This window comes from Arachis stenosperma, chromosome 9, assembly GCF_014773155.1.
Source record: "Arachis stenosperma cultivar V10309 chromosome 9, arast.V10309.gnm1.PFL2, whole genome shotgun sequence".
In the NCBI taxonomy this organism is placed as follows: Eukaryota; Viridiplantae; Streptophyta; class Magnoliopsida; order Fabales; family Fabaceae; genus Arachis; species Arachis stenosperma.
In genome coordinates this window covers 49,939,500-49,958,559 of record NC_080385.1, presented here as the reverse complement: position 1 = coordinate 49,958,559, position 19,060 = coordinate 49,939,500, and the positions used below count along the sequence as shown (strand labels likewise).

The window sequence follows — 19,060 nt, the reverse complement described above, 5'->3', positions numbered from 1 at the left end:
ATATTATGATTCACACAGCTATAAACTTTACTAACAAACTCTATAATTTTCGGGGAGATCAGAACCCACTTTTAGAATTGATTTTAGAGGCTTTGATTCTCCCTCTTCTTCCTCTTCCTGATTCCTAGAACTTGACTTTCTGAAGGACTTCTTACTCCTCGTTTTTTTTATCTTCTTAGTTGGTATCTCCTCCACAATTTCATTTATGCTTACCATTTTCTTTGGAGGTTTTGCTTCTTGTGGCAAACTTACACTTGGTGATGCCAGTGTCACCTTCTCTTCCTCCGTCTCATCACCCTTCGTCACGCTCCCTTGACTTGGTGGGAGCTCCTTCCTGTCACCATCTTCCACCAATACCATTTTAGGGCAACGTGCCGGACGCCCTAAAGTCACTGTCTTCAACGCCCGCATAGCTAGAGTTTTTGTGATGAAATTATAGACCCTATAGCAGATGCCAAGAGGTTGAAGATGGCATTCTCTTTGGTCCATGGTGCATTAAATGTAAATGGGTAGGTAGGGTGCAATGAGATTGATCAATCCCACGAATAAAGAATTTTAAACTTGGAAGTAGATAATGAAACTATTTGGAAGACATTCTTTGCTTTCCTTAGAAGGGATGTTAATAGAAAAATCTTGCAGCCTTTATAAAGAAACTAATATAACTGAAAGTGGAAAGCAATAATAATTAATATGAGAAAACATTGCTTAAGATTGTCTGAACCTTTCTTACTCTAATTGAGGCAAGAGCACACTTAAAAGATACAACTAATCAGCATTAATACAAGAATACTGTCTTTTTTTTTTCCCTAAATCTTTCCAAATTATTACTGAATTGTTAATCCATTTGTCACAAATGAATCGTGGGGTTTGGAGTAGAATCATTTTGACCGTTCTTCCACGTTTATTATTTATTTTATCTTTATTCATGTCAATGTCAATGAATTCCTTTCCCAAATGGTTTCCTTCAATCCATATTATTTTATGGTTTGTCACCAAGGAAAAAGAAGGGGCATAGAAAAATTTAAAATGATAAATAAATAAATAGAAGTCTTGAAATGAATTCTGTTGAAAGAACAAAATTTGGATAGGTTTACACCTATACATAGTTTTATTCATGAAATCAATATAAGAATTCAGTTCAGGCAGGACTCGTGAGTTACAACATTGGAATGGCTAGAATATAGCTATGATGCTTTTGTAGATAATCGTCCACAAACACGCCAATATGATCCTTTGTGAAATAGAGACTTCTCAAAAACCCATATATCACAGACAAGAACCTGGAAAACATACCAAGAAAAGACAAAAGCCAATTAAGAGAGATTTGATGTTGATTTAATTGTTTGAACCATTTTCTCGAAATAGCAGCATAAAAAAGAAGTAAAGAAATTTATTATCATAGTATCATTACCTCCTTATTTTTATCACCAGCTACAACAGCACCTTTTGAGTCGTATGCCTCAAACTTCTGCAAGTAATCTGAAGTTAATTCATTGTATATACGGTCTTGAAATTTCTATGGCTCATGAAACCATGTCGATGTTTAAAATTTTACAGCCATAAGATTATTTCTAATGTCTATTTAGTGGGATTAAGCTTAGTTGTTGTGGGGAAAATTTTAAAGCATACCTGCTTAGCCATAATCTCTAGAGTAAGCTGAATAAATACTTTATCATGGTCTTTTCTATCGACACCAATCTGTAAATGATAAAGCAATGAAAAAAAACAGCATGTAATAACTTCATTGAGAGAGAGAGAGAGAGAGAGAGAGAGAGAGAGAGTACAGAGTACAGATAGTACAGTTCAATACCATAAATAATAACCTCTTGTGCTATTCGCAGCACATTCAAATAATAATCCAACTTGCACAAATTGGACCAGACTCTAATCAATGACTCCTCACTTTTTTTCATCAAGTTAACAATGTCAACTCTTCGATATCACAAAATGCCAGCAAAGTCAATACTCTCTAAATTCATACCTGTTCTACATTTCAAGTCACTACATCACCTTGACCAAAAGTTTAATACAAACAGAATTGAGTAGAATACTAACCAAACGAGCACGCAATGTTCGTATGCTCACAACAGGCTGAACCATTTCCCAGTATACCTTGCTCCACACAGATTCTCTTTGCTTAATTTCATTCTTTAGTGCCTGTAGAGAAGTAAATTAAATACATATTAAAAATTGAACCTCTAAAAATGCACATAGATTCATCATAATTCGTATAATGATAAAACCACATAAAGGAATGGAAGCATACAGAAAACATATTCTCCGTAACTACTTTCCTTAATGTCTTTTTGTCACCATTAGCTATTAGAGTGTTTAACTGCAAAAGAAAGAAGAAACACTCAGCATTCGGCCAATTATTACAAGACACGTAAGCCAATTGAAAAGATGATATTCATCATATAATAAAATACATATTATTAGAGAAGAGAGCGGCCAAGAACTACTGATGGAAAATTGTCATATTTGGTAAAAAAATATACCAAACAGAGGGGCCAGCATCAAAGTCTTTTATATCCATAATTTCTTAGTAGCTCTTGAATGCAAAATCTTCAATCTTTTTCTTCTCAACATTATCCAAAGTAACTATCTCTCTCTGAAATACCTTTCCTTACAAACTTTGTTGCAACTTGCAACACAATAAACCCTCTTCCTAATCTATTGAATGATACAAATACTGGTACTCAAAATGTGTGGTACCACAACAAAATAAATGAAGTTCCTTTCTTTGTACCATTCCAATTTTATCAAATTTGGACTATTTCATTTCTTGAATAAGCTAATGAAATTCAATTTATATCTGTTTTCATCAGGCTGAAATTTGTTCCATTAAACGGATGGACAACAAATAAGAAACTACATACAAAAGGATTTAAAATCATTACAATATAATAGCATGTTTTCTAGCTTTTACCCAAACCATAGTTTTGGGTTCCAAACAGAAAATAAAACAATTATCATAACTGATTTCAGGTTTGCACAATGTATCTTTCTAACAAATATTTATGATTTATTACTATATCTAATAGCTTTTAACTTGTCAAGATCTTAATGAAAATTTGATCATATAGTTCTAAAAAAATTTCAGTTTGGTCCCCAGTTCTTATTCCAAGGATGTTCTCCACATTGGCTCTGAATTGATGCATACCACGTTGATCTGAGATGACGAGGTAAGAAGAAAGCAATAGCATCAAGAGAAGAAAGTGCAGAAGGACCATCAGTGGCTCTAGTGCTTTTTGTGTTTTTTAGTATGCTAGGGTAATTTCTCTCAGTAAAAGTAATCATTAGAAAAGTATCATTTTGCATCCAAACATAAACAACTTTTACTTCTTTACAAGACCTTTAAGAGAAGATCATTTTAAAAAGTATATTTTAGCAGAAGCTTGTCCAAATGAACTAAACTCAAGGACCACCTTGTATTCTAAAATGATCAAACAAAAGAATGAGTTGTAGGAAAATGTAACACGTGGTAAAGGCTATATAGAATGACAGCTACAAACCTCCTTGTAGATATTGGCAACCTCATTGTAGAATTCTTTTTTTGAATATCCCTTTTTCCTTAACTTTGCAATGGCATAGGCACTTTTTAGCTGCAACAGCCACAAAAAAAAAAAAAAAGAAAAAAAAGGGAAAAAAAAAAGACAAAAGAAAAATCAGAGTGACGGGTAGCATCCATTAAAAGGAAAGGCAATTGTCCATAGTTGAAGTTTCAAAACATCCAGTGGAACATTAATTTGCACTCTGTTTTGTATACTGCTATAAAGACAAATAACTAGTAGAAAAAAATGGAGAAAAGTAAGGCAGATGAGAAGGGATCCTCATAAAAGAAAGCAACAGTATGACATTGAGGGAAAAAGAAGAGAGGGAATGAGAAGGAAAATTTTGGACAAACAGAAACTATTACATAGGCTCTAAAGAGCGGAAATAATTTATGCAACCAGATACATAAGTGATAAGCATCATTACCTCCAGAATCATGTCTTCTTTAGTTCTTCTCCAACCAGTTCTAGTGAACAATCTGATAAAAACAAACATCAAATATATCAGGGTCAGGGATTACAGAACTCATTATGATACAAAAATTATGACTCCGTATAAGGAATAATGCATTACGTGTGTGGAAGGCATTAAAATTTGGTGGAAGGAAATAACTGAAAAAGTTACAGCATTACCTAGAGACTTATAAGATATGGTTTAGCTAACATGTGCCCTAAAGGCACATGATAAGCTTACAATTAGTAGAAAGTTTTAAATGTTTTTATTTAATGAATATAAAACAAATGCATTGAAAACTTGTGCATTTGGTTTGTGTTTTCATTTTCAGTGTTTTCTGGATTTTGTGAAGGAAAAAGTGAAAACAGAAGGTAAAAACAAAAAACAGGATTTTATTGTTTTCACTGTTTTCATGTTTTCCTTTACAAAATCCAAAAAACAGAAAATGAAAACGCAAACCAAAGAAGTGCCCTAAGGGCACAAGATAGACAAACCCTATAATATATTTTTAGTGGGATTTTAGTTAGATTATATTATAGAGAAGAGATCAAGTACACAACCAAAGAGGTTTGAAACCATTGGTATCTAATCATAAAAAAGAAGGGTATCTAACCTCTTCCAAAGTGGGATTTTTTCACGAGGTTTGTAAGGTTCATAGACAAATCCAGGGCTCGTTAATGCTATTTGTTGTCCCTGCATAAATGTTTTGTTAGGAAAGAACAATAATTCAAAACTACTTATAAAAAACACAAGGCCAGCTTGGTGCATAAGCATCCTACGTTAATGCAGGGTCGGGGGAAGGGCTGCACCCAAAGGGTGTAATGTACGCAGCCTAACCTGATAATAACATCGGTGGCTGTCTTTACGGCTTGAACATCAGTTTCTCTTTTTTTTTTTTCTTTTTTTCTTTTTTGGGTAGAAAATACAATTTGATTAGAAGAGAAGAGAATGTAGAAAAGAAGACATCCTCAAATTGAAACAAAAGATAACATATCGATTAAAAAATGACAAAGATAGTGCAAAAAATGGATATACACTATTGCATAAGGAAGTGACAAAGAAGAAGGAAAATAACATATAAATTAAAAAACATTGCTCAATAGTTATCACTATAACCTAAAATACAGACAAGCAGCACTACAGAGTGAAACAAGTTCCATCCTCCATACAGCCAAAATTATCCCATAAGTTTATCAATCTGACATGAAATTGAACACTGGATACAGGTATATACTATTAAATCATCACAAAAATGAAGAGGGGAAAATTTATGAGAGCGCACCACTGGTCTTGCATGAGGGGGAGCGCTTTTTACTTGAGTTGATAAAAGCCTCTTATCGTTCATGAAAAGAGACAACTCCGCAGCCTAATAAACACAAAACAAAGTTAGAAGTCAACTCTCCCAATATGAAAAGAAAACAAAAAAGAACGAAAAATGAAAAAAAAATTTCTAAAAGCCATTGTCTTTATGAGACAGCATGTCGGAGAATACATTAATTACCATTGTAGACCTGAGAGTCAAAGCCTTAACACTAGCCAAGGAAAATTCATTGTATCCATTATACAAATGAGGATAGAAGCTCCTAAAACTACGCTCAGAACCTGATCAAAGAAGAATTCACTTCAGTCATCAACAAATTGAAGGTCGAAGCACAATTTTCAACTCTTAACATATACATCTATGTACTCTAATAACTATACTTTTCTTTAAAAAAAATACGCAGCATGAATAATATCTACATTGAAACTATTAAACTGCAAATTCAAATTGAAAAAAAAATAAAAGAGAAAACAGTATAGGGTTGAAAGAGATTACCATTGGGTAGAGCACTGGAATAGCTTCTGCAGCTACTACCGAGCCTGAAAGTTCAAATCACAATACAATTTCAGAAAGAAAAAGAAAATAATCATATAAAAGTTAGAAAGAAAAATGAAAAAGAAGATGCTTTATTTAATTCATGTATTTGAGAAAGCAATTAAGCTAGGAACTGGTTACTAACAGGTATGAGGAGGAGGAAGAAGAAGAAGAAGCACGGTAAAGCGTGCGAACAAACTGAAAGCGTTTGAGATGCATCATCTTCTTCTGGTTCTTCTTCAGGTAAACATTTAGAGTGGAGTGAGTGTTAGATCACGAAAATTGCTTAAACAAAACAGGAAAACGGGACATGGAGTTTTTCCAAGGGTTTAAGACTTTAGACGATACAGTGGGAATCAAAGTTGGGCCTTCTAATTATTTGGCCCATTAACTCTCTTGAACATAAATATTATTTTTATTTTTATGTTTTATTTAGAGGATTGCCCAAAATTAATATCCAAAAAAAAAACCCATAAAAGTAACGTGTTTCTTTTGTGGTGAATAATTCAGTGCTCCATTACTTTTTTTTACAATGGTTGATGAATTCTGTAGAATAACTGATTAAGTGATTGTTTGGGAAGGAAAAAAAAATTCAATAGTAAAAATTCAATGAAAAAAAAATTTAATTTTTGATGTCTTTGGTAAAATTTCAATAGTAAAAACAAAAATATTAAAATATTTTTTGTTTAAAAATTGTAATTTATATTTTTTTACCTAAAGAAAAATATTTTAACATAATAAATAAATAAAAAATACTTATATATTGCTATACTCTAAATATAATTGCTAATAAAAATATTTTTATATGAGATATTTAAATATAAATTTTTTTAATTTAAAAAAAATATTTAAAAAGATCTTTTCATATAAAAACTCAATTAAACAAGTCCTATGAATAAATTCAAAAAAAATTATTAAAAATGTATTTGTACCTTTTAGAGGTATAAACATTCCACTTCGCTCTATATATTTTTGTTTAATAAATAAGTTAAATAAGAATAAAAATAAACATTGCTTGCTTTTTTTATTTTTAAAATTTTTAAGTGTACTTTTGAAAATATCATTAATTTTTTAAATAAGTTGGTATTTTTTAAAATTAAAAGGATTTAATATAACATAACTATTGTTATGATATTGTTAATATTTTTTGTTGTTTTTTGTCAATAAATTAATATTGTTTATTTATCATAAGTTATATTATATTTTTTTCTTATTGGGTAATGTTAGGTAGTCAAAAAATAATTATAATATAGAAATTTCATGTAAAAATTTTTATTCTCTTGATAAGCAAGTGATATACATCTCCTTATCACTTATCCTCTTTATCACCTATCATTTTGCTGCATATTTAGAGTCACTAATGTTCTTTCCAAAATCAATTTTAGTTTCTCTCAAATCAAATCTCTAACATCTTTCAATCACATTATTATCCATTAAATACAATAATTTTCTGCAAAAATTATGAAATTTAAATAATTAAAAAATTTTAACAACTTCTACTATACAACTTATATTTTACATATAGACAATTAAAAATAAAAAATAAAATATAAAATATAAACAAAAATTTAAAAATAATTTTTTAAAAATAATTATTAACTCGTCATATTAAAATCAATAAATAAGCATACATATGAATATTAAAAAAATATTAAAATAATTAAAATCACGACCTACTAGTTCACATATGAGATAATTTGAAGAATACAATAAGACGTATAGTTTAAAATTTGATAATATTAATTATAAAAATTTATTAACTATAGATATTAAAGGTATGAAATTATGAATATTATGAGTATAAATTATGGATATTATTAATATAAAATTATAGATGTTATGTGAATAAATTTATGGATGTTACATTTTGGTTACCAAACTTTTTCCGTAATTTTAAGTGCTAATTTCGTTTTATTATGTATGTTAACGTGGATGTTAACTTCATATAATTATGGATGTTATTTATATAAACTAATTGATTGCGTAAAGTATGAACTTTACACAAATATTATGCATATAACTAAAAAAAATTAGTGAGCAAAATCAAAAGATTTAAATACCAATTGCCAAAAGAAAGTTTAAATATTAAAAAAATGCTTCTTATTTTAGTGATCAACATCATAAAACTATTTTAAAAAATTAAAGGTGTACATTTTAAATATATATAAAAATTGAAGGTATACATTTGAAACATATATAAAATGGTATATAAAATATTCTTCTAAAATAATTATTGGTTTTCCAGTTTTTAGTCTCTATAAAAATTAGGTTTTTACTAATAATAAGAGATCCAAAGATATAATTAAAGATACTACAAATAAAAATTTGAAAAAAAGATGTAAAAATAAATTAAAGGTGAAAGTATATCATTCACATGTTACGAAAACAATTTTAAACGCTTCTATTTTCATAAAATTATTTTTAAAAATTAAAAAATATAGCAAAAATAATAAAAAAAATTATTTTTCTAGATATAAATAGCAAACAAATAATGATCAAGAATGTTACGCATATAATTAAAGTGCTAAAAAATACATAAAAAATAATCCAAGCTATTACCATACCTCATCAGAGCACCTTCTACCATAAGTACTGTATTAAGGTCGAAATCAATTGCCATACAAATTACAATGATAAAAACATACAATTTCATGTAAAATTTCTTAGTTGATACACTATTGTGCTTGTAATGGTGTTATTCTTGTGATTTTTGAATGAATATGATTGACTTAACATAAAGTATATATTAGGATAGGTTTCATGTTTCATATCTCCAATAATTGATGATAAATATCATAACGGACAAAGAATCAATTACAATTATTTAATGTAATTGATATTATAATTACCGTTCTTAAATATAATTATTAATCTTTATTGTATTTTTATATATAAAAATCAAATTATAAAAAGGAATATTAAGTATTGATTACAATAATGCCTAATAAAAACGGATATGATTTTATAATTAATATCATTAATTAGTAGATTTGATAAGAATGGTGATAAGTAGAATGATAAGAGAGTAGGATAAAAAATAAAACTGATATTAAATGATATAAATGAAGTGAATTATGAAAAATTTTAGTTAATTATGGCTGAAAAATTTTGGTTACCAAGCTTTTTCCTTATTATTATTTTACAACGGATCACATTTTACTATTTTAGCATCAAATATATTGACGTGGTGTGTTTTAGCGTTAGTATGGAGACTTCTCTCTTCTCAACTTATTTAAAAAAGATAATTATATAAAAAATAATATTTTATAAATAATTATACTAATTATCCATCATTTCAATTAAAAATCATTCTAATTCTAATTATACTAATGCCAATTATTATAATATAATTATCAATTATACATAATTAGTACTTATATGATATTTATGTTTATACCTGTGTTATATATGTGTGTATTAGTAACACATATATTGATTGAACATTTTCATAATTAATTTTATGCGATTAAAGGTTATAATAGTGGTGTTTTTTTATCCTTCATGAGCCCAAGTTTTAGAGTCAAAATATTTTATTTAATTTTTTAATTTATTATTTTTTTTAACTATTTCATAGAATAAAAATGTATCATTTATTTTTTATCGAAGTTAATCCTTTTAAGATATAAGTTATAATTTTTTATGATCTTTTATTAATTTAGCTATTCTCTTATTCTTTTGATAACTTAAAAATTATTATTCTTACTAAAATTTATTTTTTTTCTAACTTTTCAGCGCAATTATCCTTTACTGCAATCATTTACAATGCACCACATTTATCAAATACCACATCGAATTGTATTCACTTATTCAGATTCTTATTACATGGACGTAAGAATTTAATGAAAGGACAATAAACTCTATTTTACCCAAAAATCATTGAATCTATTCATATATTATGATCAACCTAATAAAATGTGGATAAAATTAATTTTTGGGAGGGACTCGATCTTTTATTTAGCCAAAGTATTTTGTTTTTGTTTTCTAATTTTCTTTTCTTCCTTAACTTTCATATGATAACGTATTTTCTTTAATTGAAATTGATCATTTTTAAAGTATGAATCATAATTTTACTATTCCTTTATGAATCCAACTTTTTTTTATTTTTTAATTATATAATGAGTGTTCTTATTTAATTTTTTTTGTCCTTACACTTGGATCATCTTTTACATAATCATTTACAATGTATTACATTTATTATGCTCCATCTTGAGTTATTTTTGTCGATCTGGATATTAATTATATTTGAATATAATAAATTACGTCTATTTAATTTGGATGTATAATATTTACTTTTTTATTTTTAATTTTATTTTTTACCATTTATGAGTTCTTTTATCAAATTTAAATATATCTAAATAATTAAATTAAAAATACTATTCATATGATACCATGCAATATAATTTTAATATACTTTTAAGTTATCAATAAATAAAAAATAAATCCTTAAAATAATAATAGTATTTCGTTGTCAGTTTTGTATAAAAAAATCTTTAAATACGTATTTTAAATAATACTTTACATATATTAATATACTATATAATATTAATAACAAATATTTTAGAAGAAACGTGGACAGTAATACATGATTATGAGAAATATAATATTTTTTATATTATTAAAGTAAGAATGTGTATATTAATATTTTAAATTATTTATCATTATCATTATATTGTTCTATAGCAATTGTATTTTAGTGCCAAGTATACTAACGTAGTGCATTATGCTGTAAATATGTTTGTCTCTCTCTTTTGTTTCTTATTTTTTGAAATATCAATTTTTAAATTATTATATTATTAACATTTAAAAATTAATTATAGTAACATATGTTAATAATCTATATCATATCTTTTTCATAAATATTATATATAGAGTATTTTATTTATTGTTTATGAGTGTAAGTTTTAAAGTACAAGCTAAGTATTTTGTTTTTATTTTTTAATTTTCTTTTCTTTTTTAATTATTTCATATAATGATATTGTATTTTTCTTTTTGTTAATAGAAATTGATCCTTTTTAAGGTATATATTATAATGTTTTCATTTTTTATAAATTCAATCTTACTTTTATTTTTGTTTAATTATATAATGAGAGATTTTACTTAATTTTTTTTGTTCTTGCAGTCAAAATTATCTTTTACACAATTATTTATAATTCATTACATTCATTATGTTCCACCTAGAATTGTCTCGTCTCTATCCAGATGCTAATTATATTTAAATATGATAAGTTACATATATTTAAGTTGGATGTGTAACATTTAATTTTTTTATTTTCAATTTTATTTTTTTACCATTTATGAATCTTTTTATCAAATTCAAATATATCCAAGTAATTAAGTTAAAAAATATTACTAATATAATAGTATAACATTTAATTTCAATATACTTTCAAGCTATTAATACATCAAACATGAATCATTTAAAATAATAATAATTTTTTTCAGTAATACTAAATCTATATAAAAAAATGCTTTAAATATGTACTTTATATAATCCTTACATAATTATATAATATTACTAACAAATATTATAAAAAAAAGTATGGATATTAATACATGATTATGAGAAAAATAACATTTATAGATTATTAAAATTATAATATGTGTATTAATATTTTAAATTACTTAATAATAATAAGAAGGTACGTGATTATATTATTAGGAAAAAGATAATATTCTAATTTATTATAAATTATACTAAATATAAATTATTCAAATTATACATAAAATTATCATAATTTTTTTTCTTAAATTAGATAATCAAGTTATTATATCATTCTTATCAATTAATAATTTTTACATTTTAAAATATTAAACATATTAGTCTATTAAATAGAATTTTTAAATTAAATTTTAAGAATAAAATAATATTTCAAATTTCTTCTTTGTTTCAAAATCATAGTTTGTTGTAGATAATTTGAGATTTTGTTTTCTATGTATGGAGTATGACTTTATTTAATTAATAATTTTTTTCTAATCTTAAAGAATTTACTAATGAGAGGTATTCTTGTCAAACTCTCGAGTTAACTCGAGCATAGACTCTATCCTGAGTAAATTTGGGTAGACTCGGTCAAACTTGGACAAACTCGTGAGTCTAGGACCGAGTTAACGAGTTTATGTTTTTTTTCATTTTTGTTAAAAAAAGTGTCATTTTAAAACAAAAAAAAAACACTTTTTTTTATTAAGGTTACAATAACACTCCCAAAGAATTAAAGAAAACTCACTCACAACTCACTCATCTGTGTCGTTTTTCTCAAGTCTCACTTTCTTCATGTTTTGTCGTAGTTGCCGTTCCCCTGTCGAGCTGCTGTTGTTCGACTGCGTCTGCTACCTCTGCTCTGATTTGCACCATTGTCTTTGTGAATTTTACCTATGTTGCCCTCTGCTTTGTATTTCTTCACATCTCCACTATCCGCAACTCCATTGTGCTATCACCGTTCACGAGTTCGACTACTTCTTTTACAGCCCTATCTCTGCCCTAGTTTGCACCGTCATGAAATCCATGACTATTTGTCGCCGTCATTTCGTGCCATTGCTGCACCCTCACTACCGTTGCCTGCTGCATCCTTGTCTTCGATCTGCTGTTGCTGGGACTTTGCCCCTTCTTTTCTTCTATATCTTTTATTTTTTATATGCCTTTTGTCGTTTCTTTGAGCTTTTACTTCTTGATTTAGTTTTTTTTTTTAAATTTTGTTGCTTCTAATTTTAGCTTATTACTTATCGTTTATGTTAGATGGCCAGATGGTTCATCCATTCATGTCTGATTAGTAATTAATTATTTTTATTAGAGTTAATTTGATTATTTGATATTGTTCAATGTTCAATTAAAAATTTAGTATTATATATTTAGAATTTTTTATTTTGTGTGTTCTATTGTATTTGTATAAGAATAATTATAGAGAATTTAAATGTGTATTTTAAAGTATTTGTTATAATGTATGCTATTATTTTAATTTATTATGTGCTTTAAGATTGATATTATTAATTTTGAAAGGTTAGAATTGATATATATATATATATATATATATATATATATATATATATATATATATATATATATATATATATAACATGAGTTTACGAGTTAACTCGCGAGTCAAGTCCAGATCAATTCTACGAGTTTACTTATACTCGCGAATTTGACAACCTTAATGAGAGGAACATGTAATGTTTTAAATCAATTAATAGTAGGGACATATATGATTATACTATTAGGAGAAAGATAATATTTTAATTTATTATTAATTACACTAAATATAAATTATACATAATTATTTGTTCTTAAATTAAAAAATTAAATTATTATATCATTAATAAATAATTTATTTTCCAATCTTAAAAGCATGATAATTAAATGTATAATCTCAGATTAAGGAGTAAATACGTTAATCTCTTAAATTAAATTTTTAAATTAAATTTTGATAATAAAATAATATTTTTAGTTTTTTTTTTAAAATCTCGTGATTAATTTATTTTAGGGAATTACTTTGGGATTTTATTTTTTAGTGTATTAGGTATGATTCTGTTTTGATGATATTTATTTTTTCTTTACCTATGTATGGTTGTTCTAGGAGAGCACAACTATTAAAAAAAATATTTTAAATTTTATACAAAATCATAAATAGAATAACTTTTTATAATGACTATAATTAAAATAATATAGGATAAAATAATCATTAAATATAACATACATTGATTATATTGTTACAATTAATAAAAGAATCAGTGTAAATAGATGTATAATTAATATATAACTATAAGATAAATAATATCCTAATTTAATACCAATTAAACGGATCATTAGATTTATTATTATAATAAATACATGGAAATTATAGAATCAAATATCATCGTTTGTATTTTCACAAATTATATGATTCTTTCAAACTATTAATACCTAACAATTAAATCCTTGAAAATAACAATAATTGGAACCTAATCAATTCGTATATACAGGTGCGATGCTAAACATAATTTGAACCTAATTAATTGGAATCTAATAATAATATTTTTAAATTTTAAAATTTATTAAAAATTTTGTCTTTAAAATTTATTAAAAATTTTAAAAATATTTTTAAATTTTATTTTGTTTTAATTTTGTCTCAAAAATTTCAATTTGCATTAAATATATATACTCTTGATAGCTAAATTTTCAAAAATTTTAAGATTAATCTAGTAATAATGCATGACAACTATCTCTGATTTATTTGTGTTGATAGTTGTTTTTGTAAATTTATTGTTGAATCTGTCCTAAGTTTTTTAAAAAATTAGCCGTCATGAATATATTTTATATAAATAAAAAATTTCTAGGACAAAATTGAAACAAAATAAAAATTAAGAATATTTTAAAAATTTTTGATAAATTTCAAAGATAAAAAATATTTTTTATTCTAGTTGGAATTATAATCTCCTAATAAAAAGAATTTTCCATTTGAATTTTGGAGGAAAAGAATGTTTTAAATAATATTAAACATAAATGAATATATATAATTGATAATCCAAAATTCATACACTCGAATTGGTAATTGCACCAAATCGCTCCAACAATGAGTGGATATCATTTTCATGAGGATTAATTGATTGAATCAAGTCATGTCTAATTAAATCTCTAATTAGATTTATCAAAACTTAGCAAGAGGATTATGAATCTTGAGGTAACAGCAAATAACAGTAGAAAAGATTGTTGATTGTGAATGAGAGAAGGCTTAGAAACTTTGGTGAAGCAATTAGAGAATGAGATGTTAAAGGTTTTGGAGGTGTTTAACTCTTAAAAAAAGTAATACTTGTGTTTTTCTATTTTGACTTATGCAAAAATCTTTTCACAGCAAATCATTTATAATCAAATTCCGATTTTCTTGACAATTTAATTTCTCTAAATTTAATTAATTGCCAATTCTTTAGTCAACTAATTAAGGGAAGAGGTCAAGCAGTTAAGCACAGGTCGTCCAGCTTTAGGTATTAAATCTTCAAAGTAATAACAGAATCCAAGACAAAATTAGAATATTTTCTAATACTTCTAACCATTAAAATGAAGAACGAGACTCAATCTTGAAAAAGTAGAAAAACATGAATCACAACAAAGAAAACACTTACATTACTAAACCATAAAATCAAACAGAGCTCCTAGCCTTTAAAAAGAGGAGGTTCAGTTACTCACGAGAGAAAAGAAAACAACCTAAAACTAAAAAGCTCCTTGATCCATGGATTCCTCTCTATCTGTGAATCCCGTTTACTTATTTATATTCTAACTTTCTAAGTATTTGAAATTCAAAAACTAATATTATCTTTCGAAGAGTAAGATAACAACTTATTCAAATTCAAAACAATAATTCAAATATAATATAATATAAATCCTACCAACCAAATATTATCTTTCTAGAAGAAGTTAATGCTAACTAATCATTTAAATCTTGAATCTTCGGTTGAATTTAGAGCTTCTTAGGAGTGGACTTTTGGACTTGGCGCTAGGCTTCATGGTTTGGCGTTGGGCTCTGATTAATCCTGGGCCACTTGGAGTTGGAAATACACTTGGAGCTGGGATTCAGAATTAGGCGTTAGGCGCCTAGCACTTTGATTTAAATGGCGTTGGGTGCCACTTCTTAGAGTTTGGCGCCAACCCATTTTGGCTTCTCCCAGGCACAAAGGTGCCGGGTTTGGATTGCAAGATTTGGGCGCCCATTTGGGCACTGGGCTTGAAGGACAGGTCGTCCAGCTTGGGAGCATGGGGACTGGGCTTGGAAGCAGTGACGACGGGGTTGGTGCAAGGGCATTGGGCGCCTGTTCCTGGCGTTGTGCTTGGTTTATTCAAGCCTGGGGCTAGCCTTGTGTTTCCTCCTACTTGTATTTTCTTGTGTTTTTTTTCTGATTTCTTAAAAATAAATCCTGAAGCACAATTGTTCCAAAACAACTCTAAACATATGATTAGTCATAAAAACTTTACTAAAAACAAAGAACTTTGATTCAAATCTAAGAAAATTAATTAAAAAAAACCCTAAAAATAACTAAAGATGCCTAGGAATCACAACACCAAACTTATAATTTTGCTTGTCTTCAAGCAAAAAAGAAGAGTAAACAGAGTTTATCTTGGTAAAAAGATTGAAGAGTTTGTAAATTCAAGTCCAAATAAAAGTGTGGTTTACGATAATCTCCATGATTATATGTGGATGGTGCAAAAATTATAACCACAAACTAACTGGCAAGTGTACCGGGTCATACCAAGTAGTACCTCAAGTGAATGAGGGTCGATCCCACGAGGATTGATGGACTAAGCAACAATGGTTGATTAAGTTACTTAGTTAGACAAACAGAAAATGGTGTTTGAAGGTTCAAAAGCATTAAGCAGTAATTTCAGAGAATTAAATAAGCAAGCAGTAAACAAATTGTGAATAATATGTAGAAAAACAATTAAGGTTTCAGAGTTACCTATTTTTTGGATTGAATTTTCTTACTAACTATTTTAATCATGCAAGATTTAATTCATGGCAAACTATAAGTGACTAAACCCTAATTCCTTAGACCTTTTTAGTCTCCTCTAAAATTCATCAACCGCCAATTCCTTGGTCACTTAATTTCAATTAGAGGGTGAAGTCCAATTCTAGTTTATATGCCACAAAAACCCTAATTACCCAAATATAAGAGGATTATATGTCACGTATCCCGTTAAGTCCAGGTAATTAGAAGTTTAGGAGAATGTGTTTTCAAGCTGTTGTTCAAGTAAAGAGCTTTTCTAAGTTATACAAAAACTCAATTAGAACAAGGGTCATACTTTCTTTCCACCCAAATTCATAAGATAAAGAACGAAAATAATTCTTGAAATATAAATCAGTACATGAATTAAAATGGAAAAATAATAGTATCAATCCATACAATAGACAGAGCTCCTAACCTTAACAATGGAGGTTTAGTTGCTTATAGTTCAGAGAGAAAATAAGGATTCTTAAAAACTGTAAATTGCGGAATGAGGTAAGAGAAAAGCTTAGCCCGAAAGGCTGATTCTTTTCCCTTTTATATCTAATATTAATTAATATAAAATATATTTTCTAAAACTAAAATAATATATTTTCCAAATTATAAATAAAGTAAAAATTTAATCAAAACTAATTAGCTACTCGTACAAGCCCTTGGACGTACATGGGGACCACTCAGTGTTGATTCATTGGCTTTCCCCTTGAGTCCACGCTGAACTTGGATTTTTCCAAGTTTAGCGCAGGGTGATGTGCGATTCCTCCTTTGTAAGTGGACTCCACACTGAACTTGGAAATTCCCAAGTTCAGCGTGGAAGAGGCAGTGCTGATTCCACGCTTTTCCTCATATCCCACGCTGAACTTGAATTATCCCAAGTTCAGCGTGGATGATGCATGCATTCCCTCTTTGGTTCTTCAAGCCCACGCTGAACTTGGAGATTCCCAAGTTCAACATGGAGGAAGCTGAGTCAAATGAAAAAAAAAAGTGTATACTATTATATATTATTAGAAAGTTTTGGAAGTCAGCTTTCCAATGCCGCTAGAATCATGTCAATTGGACCTCTGTAGCTCAAGTTATTCTTTGTTTGAGTGCAAGGAGGTCGGGGTTGACTACATCATTCGCTTTCTTCCTTTTCTGCTACAAAACTCCGTCAAATCCATTCGAATACTACCTGAAATAAACGGAAATGCACACAACTCAAAGTAGAATTCATAGTGGCCAAAATATATTAAATCTTGATTAAACTTAGCAATTTAAATGCAAATTCACTAGAAAAAGATAGAGAAGATGTTTACGCATCATAACACCAAACTTGAATTGTTGCTTGTCCTTAAGCAACCAAAATTAGTACATGATCAAGATGTGAATTTGTATGAGAAGCGAGAGAGTTCAGTTATGCTCATGTATCTTCTTAAAGTGGGGTTTATTTATTGTAATTCTGAACAGTTTTGGCATCTCACTCTCTTTTGAATAAGAGGAATGTCACTATCATTCGAAATTAGAATCCTGATCATATTATAAATTCTCTGCTTTTTGTACTCTATTTTAATCCTTGAACATAGCATACATCCTTTACTTCTCAATGAATTGGTGCTTTGCACCTTGAGTCTAGCCATGACTTTAAATGTTTTGTCTCAAGCTTCACTTGACACAAAACACCACAAGCACTTGACTGGGGAACTCTTTTTAAGTTTTGATTTTTTTTTCTTTCAGTTACTCCCAGATAGTGGTGCTCAAAGCCTTTGGCATACTCTGCTAAATGTATTTGGCCTCGACTCTAGATATTCTGTCTCAAGGATTACTTGACACAAGAACACCACAAGCATATGACTAAGGAAACAACTCTTTGAGCTTTTAATCATGTCTGACCTCCTTAGTCATTGATGCTCAGAGCCTTGGACCTTGATTTTATTTTTCTTTTGCTTTAAGGATTAAGCTTTTGTTTAATTCAGAAAATTCATAATAGTTCTCTAAATTCCTATTCCTTATGCACCAACATCCCTTGATTCAAGTTCAACTATGCACTGTTCATATCATGCATTTAGAATCACAAATAATACCACCACATTTAAGTAAATAAGACTACTCTTAAATATAATTCAATTTCTCATGCAATACATCACTTCTTTTCTTTTCTTTTTAATTCAAGCTCAATAAACAATACATGAGACAATTTTTTTTAACTAAAAGCAAATGACAGAATGAAACTAAATCTAAGAAATGAAAGTACTAAAGATCCTGCAGGCAATCAAAGCAACAAAAAACAAAAGACAACAGAATAAGAACGGAAGAGAAATAGAATGAAAGGAACTCAACCACCTCAGTTATGCTAGTGGCCATCTCATTCCTCCATGAAAAACATTCATCTCCCTTTGGTGCTATTAAAATAAACAGAAAAGCCTAAAAGCGAAGCGACAACACCAAACTTAAAAGTTTGCTTGTCCTCAAGCAAAGAAAATCTGAAAACAGGGTGTCAAAAATTCTTTTAATTGCTCCTATTCCTGTTCTAATTATTCTGCATGACCAAAACACATGTAAAACAAGAAAAATTCTAAAAAAAATTAAATAAAGTAATTTAAAACAAAAACTAAAATAACTATAATGCTAAAATCAAAATAACTATAAAATTAAAACCAAAGCAACTGCAAAACCAAGGATACTAGTAGTTGGGTTGCCTCCCAACAAGTGCTTCTTTAATGTCACTAGCTTGACACTTGATTGTTGAATTTTCTTCCT

The 19,060-nt window shown here is 27.9% G+C and overlaps 1 protein-coding gene across 1 annotated transcript; it reads right to left on the bottom strand.

Annotated features, from left to right (window-relative positions):
* Positions 1-1,085: 1,085 nt before the first annotated feature.
* LOC130950868 (uncharacterized) lies at positions 1,086-6,171 on the bottom strand. Its single transcript, XM_057879465.1, has 12 exons — positions 6,009-6,171; positions 5,825-5,868; positions 5,510-5,610; positions 5,291-5,374; positions 4,622-4,701; positions 3,982-4,033; positions 3,516-3,605; positions 2,267-2,335; positions 2,056-2,157; positions 1,630-1,698; positions 1,412-1,468; positions 1,086-1,280 (listed from the first exon to the last, which is right to left on the bottom strand). The coding sequence occupies exons 1-12, from the start codon at positions 6,083-6,085 to the stop codon at positions 1,185-1,187; spliced, it is 921 nt and encodes a 306-aa protein (XP_057735448.1). The 5' UTR covers positions 6,086-6,171; the 3' UTR covers positions 1,086-1,184.
* Between the last annotated feature and the right edge of the window lie 12,889 nt (positions 6,172-19,060).

Coding starts and splice junctions, on each gene's coding strand:
- LOC130950868 (XM_057879465.1), bottom strand. CDS start 6,085: ATGATGCATCTCAAACGCTTTCAGTTTGTTCGCACGCTTTACCGTGCT. Junction 4,702..5,290: donor CCCCTCATGCAAGACCAGTG/GTGCGCTCTCAT, acceptor ACATTTATGCAG/GGACAACAAATAGCATTAAC. Junction 2,336..3,515: donor TTGCCAATATCTACAAGGAG/GTTTGTAGCTGT, acceptor TTTCTTTTGCAG/TTAAACACTCTAATAGCTAA.